At 42.4% G+C, this 22,340-nt stretch overlaps 1 protein-coding gene across 1 annotated transcript in view; it reads left to right on the top strand.

Annotated features, from left to right (window-relative positions):
* Positions 1 to 18,231: 18,231 nt before the first annotated feature.
* Positions 18,232 to 22,340, top strand: part of LOC308161010 (serine protease HTRA3-like) — a gene marked incomplete at both ends in the record, with an annotated part of 8,360 nt that continues 4,251 nt past the window's right edge. Inside the window, 3 exons of the mRNA XM_080534940.1 lie at positions 18,232 to 18,646; positions 19,761 to 19,863; positions 21,285 to 21,507. Of these exons, the coding sequence (XP_080391066.1) occupies positions 18,232 to 18,646; positions 19,761 to 19,863; positions 21,285 to 21,507 (741 nt within the window). The remainder of the gene's footprint in view (positions 18,647 to 19,760; positions 19,864 to 21,284; positions 21,508 to 22,340) is intronic.

Genomic DNA, 22,340 nt, shown 5'->3' with positions numbered 1-22,340 from the left:
GGACACTGGACACAACACTGAACACTACACTACACTGGACACTGAACATCTGTCATTACGTGAAGCGCATTGAGTCGCATCTTGTGAGAAATGCGCTATACAAATACAACTTGAATTGATTTGATCCCTTGTACACTTTTTTGGGCATTTGTGTTGCAACACACCTGTACATTGTGCACTCTACCCTAGGCCCTTATTTTACTCTAGACAGAAGGGTCGTAACACTTGTTATTAATTCCATTTGGTATACCTCATACTTTCTTGCATTTCTGGTGTTTGCATTTTACATATTCTAAATATATGCTATCTACATGTCGCACTGGATGGGGTTAGTGCTGTTGACTCATCAGAAAGTAAAGACTAATTCACAGAGTGTATGAAGATTCCAGTAAGGGTTTTGTGAAGGAGCCCTAGTGCTGTTGACTCATCAGAAATAGAATGTTTTATTTAGCTCATCAGTGGGCACTCAGCACCATGGACACCTCCAGCCCAGCACCTTGCACCACGGTTCCTGCCCTGCTCCATGGATTACAACATGATCGCCTGACCCTTGCCTGACTCCACCAAGTCCTTTGCCTGACCCCTCAAACCTGTTTGACCTAATAAAGTCCCACACCTGGGGTCATTGACATTCATTTATTTATATACAGTTAGGTCTGGAAGTATTTGGACAGTGACACAATTTCCATAATTTGGGCTCTGTATGCCACCACAAAGGATTTGAAATGAAACAATCAAGATGTAATTGAAGTGCATACTTTCAGCTTTAATTCAAGGGGTTGAACAAAAATATTGTTTGAAACATTTAGGAATTGCAACCATTTTTATACACAGTCCCCTATTTTCAGGAGCTCAAAAGTAATTGGACAAATTAACAATCATAAATAAAAATGTTCATTTTTAATACTTTGTCGAGAATCCTTTGCAGGCAATGACTGCCTGAAGTCTGGAACACATTTTGTACATTAAGCCGCCTCACGCTACGGAAACAGGAGACAGGCTCCTCCTGCCCTATGGGCCATTAGGCTGGAGAACCATCGGTTCTCAAGGCTACTTACTTATGTGGTCTTGATTACCTGTCCACTTTACTCACCTGGTTCTTGCTGTCTCTCTCTCTGGTGTGCCGACACCATCCTGCTCTCTCTCTCCTTCTCTCCCTCTCTATCCTCCTCTCTCCCTCTTGAATGAATGAATGAATGAATGAATGAATGAATGGTCTTTATTGTCATTGATATAGTACAGGTACCATACAACGAAATTTGGGAGGGGGGGCTCCCCTGGTGCTAGGAAAAAAACTAAAAACAAGTAGGGAAAAGAGCTGGTTTACATAAATAAAGGCAATGTACACTATCCACTATACTATACTATTGTGCTGTCAACCAAAATGCAAACATAACAACCAGAGTATGTATAATCTCTGGTTGTTATGTTTGCATAATGGAGAGAGGAGGATAGAGAGGGAGAGAAGAGGATAGAGAGGGAGAGAAGGGGAGAGAGAGCAGGATGGTGTCGGCACACCAGAGAGAGAGAGCAAGAACCAGGTGAGAAAGTGGACAGGTAGTCAAGACCACATCAGTAGCCTTGTGAGCCTAATGGCCCTGACAACACAACTGCGTTCATGGAATGCCTCTTGTCCAATCAAATTACTTGATCGCACTATGACGTTGAACCATGTGTGAGCTCCGAATTTACAAACGCACATATCAAATGTAATATAACATTATTTATTTATTTAATGTATTCATATAATATCTGATTAGTATAGCCACAGTAGCCACACACACAGACTCCAGTGATGATGACGGTTGAAGGGGCTGGTGATTATTAATGTGCAATAAGCACGTTATGTTCTGGGGGATACAAATGTGACTCAATAATATATTCAAACACTAAATGATACTCATAACAATATTATAAACCTCAACATGTAGCCGTATAGCGTAGCACAGTAGCTAAGTACAGATGCTAGCTCTAAGAAGCTCTCGAGCTAGCAACATAACCAACAGTTATAGTCTGCGATCAATAGAAACATTTTAAACAAGCAACATCCATGTCATGTGAACTAGACGTCACAACTGCGTTCATGGAATGCCTCTTGTCCAATCAAATGACTTGGTCGCTTTATGACAATGAACCCAGTCTGAGCTACTCACATATCAAATGTATTCATATAATAATCATTTTAATCAAAAGAATCATTTGATTTGATAAAACATCAGAGGAATTTCGTTGCTACGGAAGCGCATTGCGTTCACCCCAAAAAATGTACGCCTTATCTCGTAGGCTATATTTTCTATATATTTCTATAGATATGTTCTCCTAAATACACACCAACTCATTCATAGTTACAGGAAGCAATTGATTTCAGTTATTTTTTTCCAAAGGGTGTGCTGCCAAATATTAAGTTGTAGGTATATACAATACAATCATTTTGTCCAGTCCATTTTTGGAGTTCTGTGGAATTATATCAGATTTGGCTTTTTCTCTCTGCTTTTTTGTGATGTTCCAATGCAAACAAAAGACGTAAACATGTCAATACCAAAGCATAATTGCAACAATGTTACAAACAGTGGTGCAGGGGTGCCAATATTTTTGTTCATGACTGTAGACACCCTGAAGGTGTTTTCCTTCTAAGCAAAAAAATACAGTAGTTTGCATCTGCACCAGATGAATTTGCATGGTGTTATGAGAACAGAGGCGAGACCCTCGACAGAGAGAGACAGAGGAGAGAGACCCCTCACAGACAGAGAGAGACAGAGGAGAGAGACGCCCGACAAAGTGGTGAGTGACATCTCCCAATGATATCATTATAGTTACAGTACATAGCTGTCTGCTTGTCTCCTGTTCCCATCTTGTACAGCAATAGAGTAGATTGTAGATGATATGAGATCATTTCATTCATTGTCTGTTTCTGAGCAATTCTTTAATTTTGAATAACATTGTGTTGAATAGTTAATTAAGTGCTTGAAGTGGAATTACAAAGTTGCCTGTTCTTATCTTAGGTGCCAGTACTTGTTTAAATATAATATTGAAATGTATTTAGTGTTGGTGGCGAGGTGAGGTGCTGTCCTCCGTACTACTTTCACTACTTTCTAATGTGTTGCTTTTGTTAGATGGTCAGTTAGTATCGTCACAGGTTATCTGTGTGTGTGTGTGTGTGTGTGTGTGTGTGTGTGTGTGTGTGTTTGTGTGTGTTTCCGTCATGCATGTTATATCATTTCCTTCACCAAAATTATCCAAATATTTACAAACATAATAACAACATATTTACACATAATATAATAATGTTTAATTATTCTGGATACGTCTCAGAAGTTTATTACATTAAAATGGGTTTTCTGTTGTAAAAGATTCACAATGTATATGATAGGTAGCCGACATTTTGAACATGAAGATTTGTTGTTGTTGTTGTTGATTTAACCTTTATTTATACAGGTAAAAACACATTGAGCCCCAAGGGCTCATTTTCAAGTGTGACCTGTTCACAGGCATACAACAACAACATCCACCACAAACAAATACAATACAAAACCTGGCCTACATAGTCTAAGACTAAACTAAAACTACATAGTCTAAAACTAAAACTAGTCTAAAACAGTCTAAGATAGTCTAAAACTAAACTAAAACTACAAAACCTAAAACTAGACAGCTAAAGAGCTAGGGACAGGGAGGGGTCAGCAATGGGCAAAAGGGAGGGTCAACTCAATTGCGAGAACAAATCATAGACTCGCACTGTACATGTATGTCTCTCAGCAAGAGCTTGAAACTGGAAAGAGGGATCAGATGAGACAGTTTCAGACTCTTCTGTAAAGAATTCCAAGAGGAAGGGGCTGCAAATGAGAACGCCCTCTTGCCTTTCATGGTCCGGACTAAGGGGATGGAGTATGTGATGATGTCCTGTGTGCGAAGGCCGTAGACGGATTGCTTGCGTGACAGGTGGTTAGAAAGGTAGGATAGGAGCAGACCAAGGATGGATTTGTAAATGAAAGTATACCAGTGAAGGGTTCGGCAGATAGAGAGAGATGACCAGTTAACCAGAGAGTATAGCATACAGTGATGCATAAGGGGTTTACAGCCTGTTATAAACCTTAACCTATAACCTTAAGATATCCACACGTAGCCATCTCTACACTACTGTCGGCTACGTTCATGAGTTTAGGATGGTACTCTCGTTCTAGCAAACTGGTGATTGATTGTAGATGTTCTTATTTCATCTGTACAGACAAGAGACAGGTGCAGAGGCCTGAATGAAGCCCCAACCACCAGCCATGCAGTGGGGTCTATTTCTCTTCTCTGTGATGGGTAAGTGTCTTACAGTAATAGTACCTGTGCTGGACTTACATTGCAATGAGTGCATACATTTTAAGTATATATACATCAGTATATATGGTTCCAGTGGGGATCAAACCCACAACCTGAGTGCCATGCTCTAGTCTAATGACTGAGCCATCAAGGACTTTACCTCCACACCACCTGTTTTCTGCTAACCTGTGTGCCTATAGGTGACCCATTAACCTTGGTGATACTGCCACCTAGTGGACAAACTATGTTAAACATCCTAAAACCACACTAAATACACACAATATATAATTAGTAACATTACAGATGTACATAATCATATACTGTGGGCCTAATGTATCAAGATAATTATAACACATTAATAATAATAATAATAATAATAATAATACATTAGACTTATATAGCGCTTTTCTAGAGACTCAAAGACGCTTTACAAACTGAATTAGATTGAGTAGTAATAATACAAAGAAACAAAGGTAAATAAAAGAAAGTATAGGGGCCTAATTAAGGTTGTGCTGGGGACACATGGGAAGGGGAGGGGGAGAGGGTTAACTGGTGAAGGTGAGCTTGAAGAGGTGGGTTTTGAGGGCCTGTTTAAATGTTGGGAGGGTGTTGGCCTGTCTGATGTGGTTGGGGAGGGCGTTCCAGAGGGACGGGGCTGCGGCTGAAAAGGCCCTATCACCCCAGGTCCGGAGCTTGGTCCTGGTGGTCTTGAGGGTGGTTTGGTCGACCTTAGGCAACGGGACCTGAGGCAACGGGAGGGGGTGTGGAGGGGGACGAGGTCGGCAAAGTAGGAGGGGGCCAGATTGTTGATGGCTTTATATAATATGAATATATAATATATAATATTAATATTAGATATATGAACATTGTGTTGTACCGTGCCTTACTGCCTATTTGGTTTGTTATTGTCTTTCATTCCTGTCCTTATATAGTTACATTTTGAGATGTTGAGATGTCCTTATTTAGTCACACTGTTGAGATGTCGCTCGTGTCAAGCATCTGATTGGACTGTTTGGTATCTGTAGCTGTGCATATGATAAATCGACTGTGATTTGATTTGAGTTGCTATGGTATTCCCAGGTGTGCCAGCCAGCGCCCTGACAGGTAAGAACATCCTTTACATGTTACATTACAATGTCATGTGATTGACTATTTTAATCCTGTGAGATGTACATGAGTTTTCTTCTCTGCCAACTGACTGATGATTTAACATTCTGTAGCCTCCTCTAGGATTTCATGATGACAGGAATCAGGACTGGTGGTGATGTGATGTGTGATTTCTCTGTATTTCTCTCCAGTAAACGTGGCGTTGGAGGGAGTGGCCACTCAGTCATCACAGCTTGGTAATGGTGCTGCTCCTAGAGCCAATGATGGGAACAGAGACCCAGACTATTACAGAGGATCTTGTACCTACACTAAAGAGGACCTGAGCCCCTGGTGGAGAGTGGACCTGCTGGGTGTGTACAGAGTCACTGCTGTGTTCGTCACCAACAGAGAAGACTTCGGGCCTGAAAGGCTTGATGGAGCTGAGATCCACATCGGTAACTCACTGGAGAACAACGGCAACAACAACCCCAGGTGATACATTCAACACTTCCCCTGTGACAGGTGCAGAAGTCTTCACAGTTTCCTCTCTGTTAGCTGGTTGAATGATCCATGCCAAGAACATTTATGGCTGAACGAATATATTGATCTTTACTTACTCCAACACCCCTCCTCCCTCTCTCCCTCTCAGATGTGCTGTCATCACCAGTATCCCAGCAGGACAGACCTACACCTTCCAGTGTAACAACATGGAGGGTCGCTACGTCAGTGTAGTCATCCCTGGCAGGAGTGAATACCTTACTCTGTGTGAAGTGGAGGTGTATGGAACGCTTGCAGGTAACATGAACTAGTTATTAAACCATGTTCTTGGTAACATGAAGTAGTTATTAAGCCCCTCTAGACATTGTTCCTGGTCAGCCCCCCCCCCCCCCCTCCCTCTAGACATCGTTCCTGGTCAGCCCACCTCCCTCTAGACAACATTCCTGGTTACTTGCATTCAGAGGTGGGAAACCCTTTTTCAAAAAGTGGAAGTACTTTCACCAACATGTACTAACCCAGCTGATTGGGTCTCCACAGGTAGGAGAACTCATTAGTTGCAAAAGCTGGTTTAGTGCTTTTACTTAATGTGTTCAATATTTCTTTCCTGCGTCATTCCACTTTATTGCACATGTGTGTAGTTTTATTGAAACCAATGTCTGGCCTACATTTCATGTGAATAGCTGCAATGGAAATATGTTGAATTAAAATGGTTGATGTGTTGAATAGTTATTTTCCCCACTGTATATACTATATACATGGTCATTTCTGCACCTTTCAGTTCATGTAGACTTTTAAGACTTTGAGATTATTCGGGCTTGATTTGATTTGAGATCTACTGCATGTCCCCAAAAATCATGTCTTATGTTCCAGAGAGCGGGGCAACAACCACCACTGCAGGACCCTCAACCATGCCAACCTCTACTGAACATCCAATAACTACCCGTGCAGGACCCTCGGCTGGGCCAACCTCTACTGAACATCCAATTACTACCAGTGCAGGACCCTCAGCTGGGCCAACCTCTACTGAACATCCAATTACTGCCAGTGCAGGACCCTCAGCTGGGCCAACCTCTACTGAACATCCAATTACTGAACACCAAACACCAGAGAACACCACACCTGGGAGCCAGACTAAAGGTACATTGAGAGCCCTTTCCTGTTTCAGTTTGTTCAAATTTCTCTTACTTTGGTTCTGCCATATTGTTGTAATACAGCCCTTTTATATCATAGAGAACACTGTAACTGCAACTCCACACCAACCAACTCCGCACCAAACCTTCAACAAGCAGAGACTTGTTTTATGCCATAACCTCTACAATAACAGCAACACAGCCAACACAGCTTACCGCTACAACAATTTTGTCTCTCTCTTTGAGTCACTGAAGTGCTAGCTGTAGCTTATTGGATGGACAAGATGCTAGTTCATACTGCAAGAGCTCTGATAGGTTATATCTATATAACCTATCAGCACAGTGAAATATGAATTCCATGCAGTGACTGTGAAAGAAATAGCTATGGAGCTATTTTAGTGCCATCAGAAATGTATTTGACAGATTGAATTGAATATGAGCACACATTTAATTGTATTTGACAGATCTGAATTGTATTTGACAGATTGAATTGAATCTGAGCAAAAACTGAATTGTATTTGACAGATTGAATTGTATTCAATTCAGTTTTCATTATTTTAATTCAGTTTTCAAATTCAGTTTCTCTAAATACAATTCGTTTTTTCTCAAAATACAATTCGTTTTTTCTCAAAATACAATTCAGTTTTTCTCAAAATACAATTCAGTTCTCAAAATACAATTCAGTTTTTCTCAAAATACAATTCAGTTTTAGAGGCACTCATCCGGGGACTCTGGGCTAGGTAGAATAATAGAGCACCGATTCTAACTCCCATCCCTCCCATCCGAATTCATAAGAGCAACGCATCCGGGTACTTTGCTCTCCCGTCATGTCCTTTTGGGTGATAGAAGTGTAGAAGTTTGACTGGCGGTCACCGTAGTGCTTTTTACATATTAGGAGCCCAAATCCGATGGCCAGTTAGGCAAACTATTATATAGTGTCGTTGCCGATCAATGATCGACGTCGTTATATAGAGAAAATTAATGAAATAGGGGTTGATTCATCAGAGCAGTCATACGTCATCTCCCTGTCATCAGGGATGTGTAGTTCTTCATTGCCGTGTCAATCCCCAGATGAGAGTGTTACATTAGTTTTCTTAAGATAGGATAATGAATAAATCTGTTCAATGGGCATTTGCCAAAGTAGCCTACTGTTAATCAGTATTTAGCCTGTATGGTGTATATGAAGATGTTATAGCTAGCTAGCTACGATTTATCATGAAAATAATGAACAGCAAGCTAGATCCAAAACTCGGGCCGGTGGAGGAGGGCAATTGTCACATTGGACAGACTACCAAAACAGAAAATTAAAGTATCTTAACGATGTCAGAAATACATTACCTGGAGATTCAATAAGGTACTTTTATATGACACCTGTAGCGAGATAGATAGATAGAGCCAAAAGTAAAAAGTCGCTGAGAGACGTAAGCAGGGTCTGGGCTGGTAATTGTATGACGCGCCAAACAATCCGCTGAGATGAAAAGTACGTTTTAGAGCATTTATTGAATAGAACAATCAAACTTGGCGACGTACAAAAAGAATCCATAAGCGATCAAAACCAGAAAAATAACAAACAATGCGTATAGAATATGCATATAATGCGGTCAACAAAAATACATCGCTCCCCTAGGGATACGGTGATCAAGGCAATAAACAAACAATCAAAGTAAACTCACAATAAACCCATTAGCCTGTTATACTAAATACCCCCTAAATCATATTCATGCCTCCTACAACACCTCAGGCCTTTGGGTCGGGTGGTTCATCCACATGGATGGAGGCAGACTGAAAGGACACACATTCATTGCCTATTTCATAAATGTTCTCCATATAACGACGTCGATCATTGATCGGCAACGACACTATATAATTGTTTGCCTGACTGGCCATCGGATTTGAGATCCTAATATCTAAAAAGCGATACAGTTTTCTTATTTTATCGGATTAAAGTAGCAAAGACCACAAATATCCATTGGCTGCCAGTCAAACGTCTACACTTCTAGCACCCAACGTGATCGTTCTGATGACAGGGAGATGACGTGTAACTGCTCTGGAGGCAGACTGAAAGGACACACATTGCCTATTTCATTACTTTTCTCCATATAACGACGTCGATCATTGATCGGAAACCACACTATATAATAGTTTGCCTAACTGGCCATCGGATTTGGGCATCTAATATCTAAAAAGCAATACTGTTTTCTTATTTTATCGGATTAAAGTAGCAAAGACCAGAAATTCCCATTGACCGCCAGTCAAACTACACTTCTATCACCCAAAAAGGGGCGTGATCATTCTGATGACAGGCAGATGACGCGCAATTGCTCTTAGAATCGGTGCTCTATTATTCTACCTAGCCCAGAGTCCCCGGATGAGTGCCTCTAAAACTGAATTGTATTTTGAGAAAAACTGAATTGTATTTTGAGAAAAACTGAATTGTATTTTGAAAAAAACTTACTAATTGTATTTTGAGAAAAAACGAATTGTATTTAGAGAAACTAAATTTGAAAACTGAATTAAAATAATGAAAACTGAATTGAATACAATTCAATCTGTCAAATACAATTCAGTTTGTGCTCAGATTCAATTCAATCTGTCAAATACAATTCAGAACTGTCTAATACAATTCGATTTGTGCTCATATTCAATTCAGTCTGTCAAATACAATTCAATTTCTGATGGCACTAAAATAGCTCCATAAATAGCCTTCAACATAAAAGCTGTTTGGATGGAGTACCTGTCAGTGCTGGCATGGACGTTGATATTAGCAGAGGAGTTGCTGCCGACAGTTCAAGTTCAAGTTCTGTATGTTTGGGGAAGCTGACTATTATTAAGCCATGCACTTGCCAAATTAAGAGTAATAATTAGTACTAGGGCCTGAATACAAAATGCCTTTCTTTTTGTAAAAACAATAGAAACATCTGTACACAGACTTGTTACGTTCTTGTTCTCTAGGGTGAAGAAGAAGTAACAAATTACAGGTGTTATCTCCTATTTAGCTTTTAAAGAGATACAGACACAGACAACCAGAACAGACACTACAACAGACATATAACATATAGACAGCCAACCAGGCTACTGATAGCCGTCACACTATTCAACTGAATGGAGCCTCTTGTCTATCTATGGTGTTGAGAAACATAGTATAGTATTACATGCAATCTGAAGTATAGAAAACTTGAACTTTTATTGTGGGCAACTTGGCTTACTGTATGGCAAATAGGGCCCTAAGTGTGTGTACACTCCACTCCACTGATGAAGACCTCATAAAAGTCTGTTCCATAATAAAGCCTTCCTCTCTCCCACCACCAGCTGAAAGCCTGAAGAGACAAGTGGTGAGAGTGGAGTTGCAGTCAGATGTCCAACTGGACCCTAACGACCCTGAGATGAATGCAAAGATTTTACAAAAGGTTGGATTCAGAGAAACGCACCCACACGACTGGTCTCATGCCCTTAAAAGAACATCTTCCATGAATGTCATCTCTGGCCATGGGAAATGTTCATGGTTTTAGAAGAGAAACAACACCGAGATTTGAGAAATGTTCCAAAACAGGGTTTTGTGAAATGGGAGACTTGTTTTATGTTATAGATTCATGAGGAGCTAAAGAAGCGTGGAGTGCCAGAGGGCTTCAAACTGACATGGAGAAATCAAGCAGATGGGAAGGTGTTCCACAACAAAGAGAATCAAGAGAACTAGGAAGACCAGCCCCTCACTCAGATTGTAAACCTAGGTTTGTCTTTAGTTTGAAACTCGACTGTTAGTAGGATTATAGCAGCGCCGCCAAATTTGGGGCCCACTGGGCAAGTTTGGCCCACGTTCCCTTTGTTTTGGCCTGCCATGACATTTGACAATCTCATGCTTCTTCTCCTCTTATTTTTAAAGTGCTGTAAAATCAGTAACAGTAATGACTACAAAACTGAATTTTTGTGGAGCTAAAAAGTACATAATCTGAGTTTTACGGCAATGGACAGCACAGTGCTACTTCCCTTATTACGTACGTAATTTATGAGGAATTACGGTATTCTCTCTGAGCTGAGTGAGTGATGAATTTACACCACTTGTCGGTTAAGATGTATTGAAAAATCTATGTAGTAATTGAAAATATCAATGTAGTAATTTGGAGTAAACACGTAAACAATTGTATTAAACTGATTGATATCAATGCAGTTGTCATGTTTGTCAGAGTCAGGGGATAATAAGGCTGCTGTACCTTGTTGCCTTGTTACAAGTCGTCTTACTGGTCCACGAAACCACATCCCTTGCCTCTCTCTTGTTCCTTATCAATCTGTTCTCTCTGAGAGAGAGAGAGAGAGAGAGAGAGAGAGAGAGAGAGAGAGAGGGAGAGAGAGAGAGAGAGAACCTATCCATATCGTGTTCACTGGAAACTTCCTTCTAGCTCTCAGATCGTATATTCAAATAGTTGCCAGGGTCTGAAGACAACGTTAATGAGGAGTTGAGAAGTTGCTCTTTGCTATTGTTCTATTTGTTGTTGTTTTATTATTGACATGTAATGCTATGAATGATGCTCTATTCACATATTACTTTAATGAAGAACTTCACATTCATTGATGTGAGGTCTTCATTCCATTCCATGCATTACAATGACCGTGGCTACTTGTTGCCCAGAACACCAGCTGTTGTCACATAGGAGACCTGTATACCAGGTGAGTCCTGGTCCTCAGATGTTCACTTCCACCTGCCTCCCCTGGTATACAGGTCTCCTATTTGTTGTCACATGTTTGTTGCGCAGAACTGTTGCCCAGAATTTCACTGGGTGCCAAAATTTTTTTTTGCCTTTCTGTCGGGATTTGCCTTCATTGTCGTCATGCAGTCAGTCAATATTAATATTAATTAAAGGCATTTCACTGACCATTTATAGGCAACTATGGGCGTTAAAAGGGTGGGACAAGATGCTCGTTTATGTGCGCAAAATTAAGAGTTGATTGTGATTTATCAAGTGAAAAAGGTGTGGGACATGTGTGCGCACTGTATTATAATTCTGAATATTTGTGTGCGTAAACGTTCTGGCTTTCGTACGTACGCAACCTTTTCATGCCAGTCCTACGGCACAGTTTTGTAAATGACACGCCTGTTTTCTAAGCATTGTTTTTCATTACAGCACCCCAGCTGATCATTCAGGCTGGCCAGAGGCCAACAACACTCTTCCTCTTCTCATAACACGTATCTCCTTAACACTCTCTCTGTTCACTCATACTGAACAGGTGTGCTCAACAATAGATTAGATAGCTTAGCTTACAAGGAGCGAACGCTGACAGTCTCCAATTGAATGTTTAATTTGATTGCTGCTGTAAATTGGGGGTTGGGGTGGAAAGGAGGAGAAGCTCTTTCAAGCTGTCCGGAGGCTGATGACCATACCCTGCAGGTGGTGTCTTAGCTGCTGCAGCACCACTGTCTGCAGTGTCTCCTGGGTAGAATAGTCGTCCATGGGCAGAGTAAAAATGGCATCTAGAAATGCCAGCAGCATTGTCTGAAGAGAAAACAAAACCAAAAAGTGAAACTTGTGTAGCCAAATCATAATCAATCAAATCACCTCAAAGTAACTTCCAACCAAGTCAGAGAGTTCATCTTCTTTCCCATAGTTTTTTTGTAGTGGTGGCTGAAGTTAGTAGTGTCTATTTACACAAGTCTGAAGCATGGATTACAGTTTCTCCTGGCACAGAGAGATTCCTCTCAATGTAAGGAACCATCTCACTATTTTTAATATTGAAGAATATTGAATGAACCCTTTAACGCTCTTAATGTCGAGTCTGATCTAATCTGACGAGTAAGTGGGTGCGTGCCTACATGCGTCTGAGGCATGTGTTCATCAAGTGATGTCTCTTCTAGTGGACATAAACACAGGGACCTTCACCTTAATATTATCCAGGAGCGCTGGGCTTGGGCCTGCCATTGGCCGGCCGGCAGGACAACCTGGAGGAGGGAGTAGAGCTCCTCAAACACCCCACCAGACACATGGTAAAGCAATGAGAGTCCTGTAGTCATCCAGCTGTGGTACGTATACTTTATCCAGCTATGCCATGGTGGGATCGTAGTACTGTAATGTTGAACATGTGACTTACATTGACAGCTGGCAATCTCTTGTCCTTCCCCAGCATTCCCAAAAGAACCAAGTCATATATTATGTCAATGAAATTGACATGCTGGATCTGAAAGGAGTTTGGAGAATTTATAGATTAATGTTTTGGAAGATTGTGCAACTCAGATGTTTAGATGTACAGTCCAGTGTGTGTAAACAAACTTGAATGTAAAATGCAAGGAGCCTACCCCTTCCTCTGCTAGCTCCCTGGCAATAGCGTCTTTATTAGCCTCGCTAATAAAGAGTCCGATCAGTCGGTCATACTGTCTGGAAAACATTTCATCGTCCTGTCAGAGGAAACAAGAGCCAGCATTAATACATAAAGCGTGCTTTATGTTTTTACTAGAGTCATGTAGAGAGTTTGGATGTCAACTTGGATGACACCGGATGTTACAACCTTTGAACATTCCATTCAGCCATTAATGACAAGTGTTTGGATTCTAGATTTCTCTGTAGGCTTGGGTTGTTACTCTTCAGTGTCACTGAGACCACTAACTCTACAGATTATTAATGTCTACCTTATGGCCAGCATTGGCCAGGCCACTGAGCAGGAGCCTCCCAGCCCCGGTGATGAATCTCCTGATGCCTTCATTTCTCAGGAGAGTCTATGTGGAGACAAATGGAATAAGACACCATGTTACAATGTTCTGGTGTCCACAGAAGCCTTAAGAAGTACATCAGTAGAGATAAGAGAATGCACCAAGCTGGAGGTTAGAGTATTGCACATAGATGAAGAGTGATTATAAGTACTCACAATTTCGACTGGTGAAGTAGTAACTGTGAGAAGATCGTACTCATGTTAAACTGTGAGGTCACCCCTGATTGTTTGTGAGGACTGATAGTTTAAGTGAACAGAAAGCATCATACGGAATATGTAATGCATAAAATATGTTATTTTTAGAGTCTTCTTTAAAAGCAGGCACATAACAATACTAGTATAGTGAGATATGACAAGTATTTGGACGAGGACAGAGAGTGTACTCACTTCAGATAGGGGACCTCAATCTCCTCAGCTGTGAACGCGACGGTATCCATCTGGAACATAAGACAACTTTCACTTAAACTAATTTTCTAGAGACAATTTTCTAGACATCAAACATGTGATGAAATGGTAAAGCCATTGCTGACTGTGTGTGTGTGTGTGTGTGTGTGTGTGTATGTGTTTAATTTATGTGTGTAAAATATATATTCGAACTACATAAGGGAAGCTCTGGGTCTCAGCCTCTTCTTGACTGTCAGGTTGGGCATCAGCCTGTGTCTGAGCCTGGGGGTCTGTAGGAGTGGACAGAGACTTGTGGAAGGTCTGGGCTGTTGAGGAAAGCTTCCCATCAGGTCCCATGAATAGCGTGGCCGTGGCTATTGACACATCTGTCTGCTGTTAGAAACAAACAAACACACACTCCTCTCAGACTGGGCTGTATCCCACACGTGATGCTACCTCAGCGTCACCATACATGTCATAATGTCTATAATATAGACGTCTATAAGAAGGTATTTGACTTACAAAGAGCAACATAAAGCACCTTACAGAATATAGGATAATAAAATATACTAGTAACATTGAAACACTCGTGGGTATCTAGAGTGAAACATACTGTACAGTAGTACATGTAATAATTACCCAATAATGCTGGAACGGTAGGCTGACCGATGTCTTGTGACACAGGTGCGACTGAACCTGCCACACCTGACCACTCAGGAACTAAAACAGCCCAGACAGAAACAGAATGTCACACAGACTCATACTCCCATACTGAATCTGCTGCTAGAGCTAAAACTCAGCTTCCTTCTCATCTCAAGAGGTTGAAATCTCACCTGAATTCCAGTAACAGATATCACTGTCGTGGTAGTGTGTGGGTTACCCTTCAGAAACAAACGGAATAGTGGATTCATTGAGAGAGGTGGGTTACAGGAGAGATCTGGGACAAACTATCTATAGTTTGCCACTTCTACCAGAACTTTCTGATTAGACTTGGTTATCCCAACTAGAGTAAATCATCATTGTTCCTACCTCTGGCGTTAGCCTTGACCTTTCCACTGACATCGCCCACCACAGTCGGCTCTCAGTTCCTCGCACCACACACACATGGTGCATCTTGGTCTCCACCTTCTGGGGAGTGACAATGGAAACAAGGACGTGTGTAGTGAGTGTGATCCTAGATCCTAGTACCAGGGACCAGAGTTATTAGATTGGTTGTTGAGGGTTGTTCTATGGTACCTTGGACCTCGTTACACGAGACCATGAAGTCTGGTACTGGGAAGCCCTCCTAGAGCTCATCAGCACTCTGCATGTGTTCGTCTGAGAACGAGAGGAGAGGAGACATCAAGAAACGTTACAGAGGTATTCTCTTTTCAGATAACATAGAGAAACATTAAATGTAACAGATGTCTCTGTTATGTAACAGACTCTACAACCCTTATTTTTCTTAAGGCATGATTCTGATTCTATGCTGATCATTCTGGTCTATAATTGAGAGGATGGATATGACTGTGAACATAGTAAAATAGGATTTATCTTTCACTTTTGCCAACCATCCCCATTAAAATTCCATTGTTTTCATTGCAATAGGAAAGGTAAATCAAGCATACCTAAGTTTCTAATGGTGTGCTGTGAAATCAACTGGATATTTCACCATTTGGACATTCCTTTTTGAAAGTCGAACTAGGGGCTGATGGTGAAAATTAGCATGAGCTGAAGCTAATCAAGCTCAATTGGGTTCTTTAGGGTGACCTTTAACCCTTACCCTAACAATAACTCCTGAATTCTAACACCCAATCATATTCAGTTGTAGTCTGCTGTCTTGGACTGTATTTGTTCATTGATGATGGTTTTCTTGGCTCTCTAATGGCAACAGGTGGTGTGGATTAGTGCCAACAGTTGCTTGTAGCTTACCACTCCACAAAATAAGTTCCTTATTTAAGTTATATCTATCTCCCACCTAACCCTTAACCTAACCCATTTAAGATGTCAACTTCAACAGGGTGACGTCAGAGTTGGGCCGTCCCAAGGATCACAGTTAGCATGTGTCAATCCATAACAGACTGACAAGCTAGGAGAGTAAAACGTGTCTTACCCTTATGGCCAGAGGCCCACAGTACAGAGGACAGCACCTCCATGGCAACAACTGCCCGCTTGACACCAGCACCTCCTGTAGCACAGAATGCATGGACATAAAGTAATGATGATGTCTGTCTCTCTACTAACATACTGTACATACCGAGACTAGAGAGTGTGATAATTCTCTCCTAGTGGGAGATCTCACCTCACAGATGAGGTCAGTGGATGGGTCTTGGTCTGGTTGACCGAGGGCTGACTCTGGGTTTCCCACAGGGTGGTTCAGGTCACAAGCCTCAGTCACTGCCAGATCCTCCAGGGTCACGACTAGTCAAATCAAACATGATTATGTTTATTGGTTGGGTTTCTAGAATGTTCTACAGGCTATATACGTAGGTGGTTCAGCTCAGTGGCCTTGCGGTTACAGTGTCCGCCCTGAGATTGGGAGGTTGTGAGTTCGACCCCCGGCCGAGTCATACCAAACACTATAAAAATGGTACCTGATGCCTCCCTGCTTGGCACTCAGCATTAAGGGTAGGATTGGGGGTAAGACCCTGCAACATACTAGCGTCATTTCCAGAGGGTGTACTTGTACATCAAGCTGCCTCATGCTACGGAAACTGGAGATAGGCTCCTGCCCTATGGGCCATTATTAGGTTCAAGAACCATAGGTTCTCAAGGCTACTATATAGGTGGTTCACAACAACACACATAGTGTTGTAATAATTTATGAACTAATAAATGCACTATATTGTTGTGGGTTGATGTTAATGTACTGTAATGTGATTTGTAAAATTCTAGCGATGGTTTCCGTAGCTAAATTGCCTACCTACTTTGTCCACTCTGTGTAAAACAATAATGACATTGACATTTCATGACGTTAGAATTATAAGGTTCTATCTCAATTTTTGTCAAAATTGATTTTTTTAAACATAATCTGATCCATTAGGTGTTTATTAATGCCTGTGTGGTGTTATTTTAAAAATGTTGACATTTTTGAGTTAGTAATTCATCAAATACAACGGTTCCATCTCACAAAACATAATGGAATGAAAACTGGTAACGTACCTTGCTCGTCAGTGATAACGATCCTCTTACATATATAAACTGAGCAAGCAGCAGCAGCTACCAGGCCAGCCACACAGACAAATCGGTGTCCTCCCAGCTGGTTTAGAAGATAATTCATATTATTAATCGTCGTCTTTTAATCGTCGTTAATCGTCGTCTCTTGTTATAGATCTCCAATTGAAGTGAAACACTCTCTGAATATGCTTTGCTGTGTCTCTCTGTTTTACTATAGAATAATGTGACATCATTGATATGTCACCATTATAATGTTACAATGCACAGGTCACAAAATTCCTATAGGCATTTTTAATTCCATACTTAGAGTCTTCTTTAACGCTTGGAGTTTTTTTTTTCTTCTTAAACTGTTTTAAAAGAATTAGAATAATATTAGAGTACATATTAAATGTGCCCATTGATGTGACACTCCTTCACTGTCATTGTTATACTTTCACTGTATAACATTGTATAACTGTGCTATTCTGACAACTGTTTAAAATGTAGCCTAAAGAGAACAAGAAACATCTCTCTTGATTTCCCGCTAGATGGCGCAAGTTGATAGACTATCATGACAATTCTCAGTACCGCTTTGGAGTGCGTAAATGTGTGTCCGTGAGCGCAAACGAGGGAACTGTGCCAAGTCTACCCACAATGAAAGCAAGTTGGGCAGCGGAGGGAGGTGTTGAGTAAAGCGGGATATCATCATCATATTGTGAGATTGAGTTATCGGAGTGGCGGTGAATGGAAAATTCGACGGTCCTTGTATTGCATGCGCTCTGCCCGTCTAATGTAACCTTCTGGTAACATATTCGTGTCTAGGACACTAATTATGCACTAAACTGACATTTTTGGCGGAAAAACTGGTCCATAAAGACAGGTAAAGTGTTACCATGCTGATCAAGAGAATCTAAATTAACGTTCAATATTGTTTTGCACTAGGCTAAGTTGCGCCTCTATTAGGTTCCTTTCAGCTGCTATTCGTTTCTGTCGGACAGCCAGGATGCAGGTGTTTTTATTCGTAACGACGGTACTCTTTACGCACGAGCTCACCGGAGCCCAGCCGCGGTCCAAGTGCTCCTCCCGGTGCGACGTGAGCAGATGCCCGAGCCCGAGCTGCCCCAGCGGGTACGTGCCCGACCGGTGTCACTGCTGTCTCGTCTGCTCCAGGGGCGAGGGGGAGCCCTGTGGCCGGAAACACGACCTCCCGTGCGGGGACGGACTGGAGTGTAAGACTCCTCTGGGGAAGCGGAGCTCCAAGGGGGTTTGTCAGTGTCAAATGGGATATAAAGTGTGCGCGAGCGACGGGCAAACATATGGAAACGTGTGTAACATGAAGGCAGCCAGTCGGAAAGCCCTGCAGAAAGGACGGTCCGCTATAACCCAAGTGCACAAGGGGAGCTGTCCATCAGGCACAGGTAAGTGGCACGGACCTATTGCGTAAAATAATATATCAATACTATATTATTGTTTATGCCCTGTCCTTTGTGTCATCATCCTAGGCCTCCTCTATACTTGATACTTAAACAGTAGGGCTATTCCTCAATGGTGCCAGTTAAGGCTGTTTGATTTTACACCCTGCAAATGTTGTAGTGTTTAGTGAGACAAGTTGCATTCGTTATTTTAGCCTTTTGTTGACCGTGCATTTCAAGTTAGACTGGAAATTGTCTGTGCATTACTGTTTCCACATGCGGTGCACTGACAAACAGGGACTCCAAATAAATCATGTAAAATCATATTTATATTGAGCTCCATCAAGAAATGTAGAATCAAGGCGCTAATGAAGGACAATAATTGGATCAGAGATCCAGGGTCCAATTATTGTTTGAGCCCTGGTTTCCATTTAGCTTACTCAATACTTTTTTTTTTTTTTTACATTACACTTTTGGCATTTAGCAGACACCTTTATCCAAAGCGACTTACAACAAATACATTTGTTTAAGTAAGTGAATCATCTATCCATCAGTCATAGCAAGACAAAGTAATCTATGCTCGGGCCAGGGGCCATTGGCAGTCATAGCTGCTTTAAGAAGGAAGAATTACGTATTATTTCTTCTTTTGATGCTTTGTATGCATGGTTCCAGAAACAACCTTGCACCCCCTCTTCCTCCCTTCCCATCCCTACTTTCCTTCATCCTTCACTCCTCCAACTTAAAAAAGAGTAAATGATCAGCCTACAATAGGCTTTTTGGCATTGAGATGCTAAACTAGTAGTGTTTGGGTCTCCTATAGGGGATCCCTGGGAACCTCCTGTAGTTTGTGGTGAAGAGAAGTGGCCGAGCAAAGGTGTAGCAGACGCACTTACCTCATCCAATGTCCATTGAGACATTTTCATTCAACGATCTCAAGACACATGTGGCTAACGTCAGATGAATGATCCCAATAGAAATGTGGGAATTAACATGACATTCATTCTAATTCTCGCATTCTGCTCCTAACTCTAACATTCGACTGTTCATTCCAACATTCTGATAGCACTGAGTTGACGTTGTGTTTCTGTGTTGACATAGAGGCTACTTTTTGCCAGTATAGGTCGTGCTGTCCACCCCAACAGCCTCCGCTACAGGTTCAACTTCATCGCAGACGTGGTGGAGAAGATTGCCCCCGCCGTCGTACACATCGAGCTCTACAGCAGGTTACTGCCAGACCTTTGAGAGACGTTCTATAAATGTTCCATTTTGAGAATTTGAGATTTGGCTTGTGCCCTTTTTTTTTTTTTTGTCATCATCTTGTATTTGTGTTTTACTTTCTTGTGTTCGTGCCTATCTGTCTGCCTGTCTGCCTGCTTACTATCTGCCTGTCTGTCTGTCTGTCTGTCTGCCTGCTTATCTGCCTGTCTGCCTGCTTGTCTGTCTGCCTGTCTGTCTGTCTGTCTGTCTGTCTGTCTGTCTGTCTGTCTGCCTGCTTATCTGCCTGTCTGTCTACCTGCTTGTCTGTCTGCCTGCTTGTCTGTCTGCCTGCTTGTCTGTCTACCTGCTTGTCTGTCTACCTGCTTGTCTGTCTGCCTGCTTGTCTGTCTGTCTGCTTGTCTGTCTGCCTGCTTGTCTGTCTGCCTGCCTGCCTGTCTGTCTGCCTTCTTGTCTGCCTGCCTGCTTGTCTGTCTGCCTGCTTGTCTGCCTGCCTGCTTGTCTGTCTGCCTGCCTGTCTGTCTGCCTGCCTGCTTGTCTGTCTGCCTGCCTGCCTGCTTGTCTGTCTGTCTGCCTGCCTGCTTGTCTGTCTGTCTGCCTGCTTGTCTGTCTGCCTGCTTGTCTGCCTGTCTGTCTGCCTGCTTGTCTGTCTGCCTGCCTGCCTGCTTGTCTGCCTGTCTGTCTGCCTGCTTGTCTGTCTGCCTGCCTGCCTGCTTGTCTGTCTGTCTGCCTGCCTGCTTGTCTGTCTGCCTGCCTGCCTGCTTGTCTGTCTGTCTGCCTGCCTGCTTGTCTGTCTGCCTGCCTGCTTGTCTGTCTGCCTGCTTGTCTGCCTGTCTGTCTGCCTGCTTGTCTGTCTGCCTGCCTGCCTGCTTGTCTGTCTGCCTGCTTGTCTGTCTGCCTGTCTGCCTGCCTGCTTGTCTGTCTGCCTGCCTGCTTGTCTGTCTGCCTGCTTGTCTGCCTGTCTGTCTGCCTGCCTGCTTGTCTGTCTGTCTGCCTGCCTGCTTGTCTGTCTGCCTGTCTGCCTGCCTGCTTGTCTGTCTGCCTGCCTGCCTGCTTGTCTGTCTGCCTGCTTGTCTGCCTGTCTGCCTGTCTGCTTGTCTGTCTGCCTGCCTGCTTGTCTGTCTACCTGCCTGCTTGTCTGTCTGCCTGCCTGCCTGCTTGTCTGTCTGCTTGTCTGTCTGCCTGCCTGCTTGTCTGTCTGCCTGCCTGCTTGTCTGTCTGCCTGTCTGCCTGTCTGCTTGTCTGTCTGCCTGTCTGCCTGTCTGCCTGTCTGCTTGTCTGTCTGCCTGTCTGCTTGTCTGTCTGCCTGCCTGCCTGCTTGTCTGTCTGCCTGTCTGCCTGTCTGCTTGTCTGTCTGCCTGTCTGCCTGTCTGCTTGTCTGTCTGCCTGTCTGCTTGTCTGTCTGCCTGCCTGCTTGTCTCCCGTACAGACACCCTGTTTTCGGCCACCATGTTCTTCTCTCCAGCGGTTCTGGTTTCATCCTGAACAACTCGGGCCTGATCGTGACCAACGCCCACGTGATAACCCCGGCTTCGCCGGTAACGGTCCGGCCAGAACTCCGCGTGCAGCTTCGCGACGGCAACGCCTACGAGGCCACGGTCAGAAATGTGGACAGGAAATCAGACATCGCCACCATCAAAGTCAACTCACAGGTATGTATGACCTTGTTACAGTTAAGAGTTACCTGAGGCCCCGGCCACATTGGTCACTAGTGGCTAATATATACATGACAGGGTTTTATCCCAGGTACTAATACAGTCAGCATTGATGTGTGACAGGGTTTGCATTATCCTGCTGGGACCATATATACTGGAAAAAAACTCACTGCAATGTAAGTCGCTTTGGATAAAAGCGTCAGCTAAACGGCATATATTATATTATTATATATTATTAACAGCCGATGTCTGCATACTTCTGGCGGTTGTTTATTTATTTATTTATTTACCAGGGACAGTGCACATTAATCAACAAATCAGTTTCCACATCAATGTAAATGTGCCAGAGTTAGCTCATGAGCTAATTTTCATCTGTAGTCCCTAAGTAGGCTATTACAAAATGAACAAAACGACACAACAGGCAATACACTACATGACAATACAAGACAAAGCAAGACAATACAAGATAAGCAGGCACAGCAAAATTACGCAACATTGCAATACAATACAAAACGAGACAATACACAGATACATAACAAAGTGACCAATATAATTAAAAACAGTGTTTACGGGCAATGCTTAAAATGAGTATGATTACTCATGATCACAAATTTGGTTTAGAAAGTTAGAAAGTTGTTGCACTCTCTGAAATCAGTAGGAAGAGTATTCCAGTAATGACTCACTACGTCTAAATGGTACATTCTCCATCATACAGTCTCCTCTAGTAGTTGCCCTTTTTGCCCTGCTGTTACTATCCTTCTGAGTTATAAACTGACTCAGTGGAGGAGGTGCAAGCCCATGTAAAACCTTAAAAATTAGGCAAGCATCTG

The sequence above is a fragment of the Nansenia antarctica genome (assembly GCF_963989245.1).
Source record: "Nansenia antarctica genome assembly, chromosome: 6".
NCBI lineage: Eukaryota > Metazoa > Chordata > Actinopteri > Argentiniformes > Microstomatidae > Nansenia > Nansenia antarctica.
The sequence above is the reverse complement of the archived record's forward strand: the minus strand, read 5'-3'. Positions and strand labels throughout refer to the sequence as shown.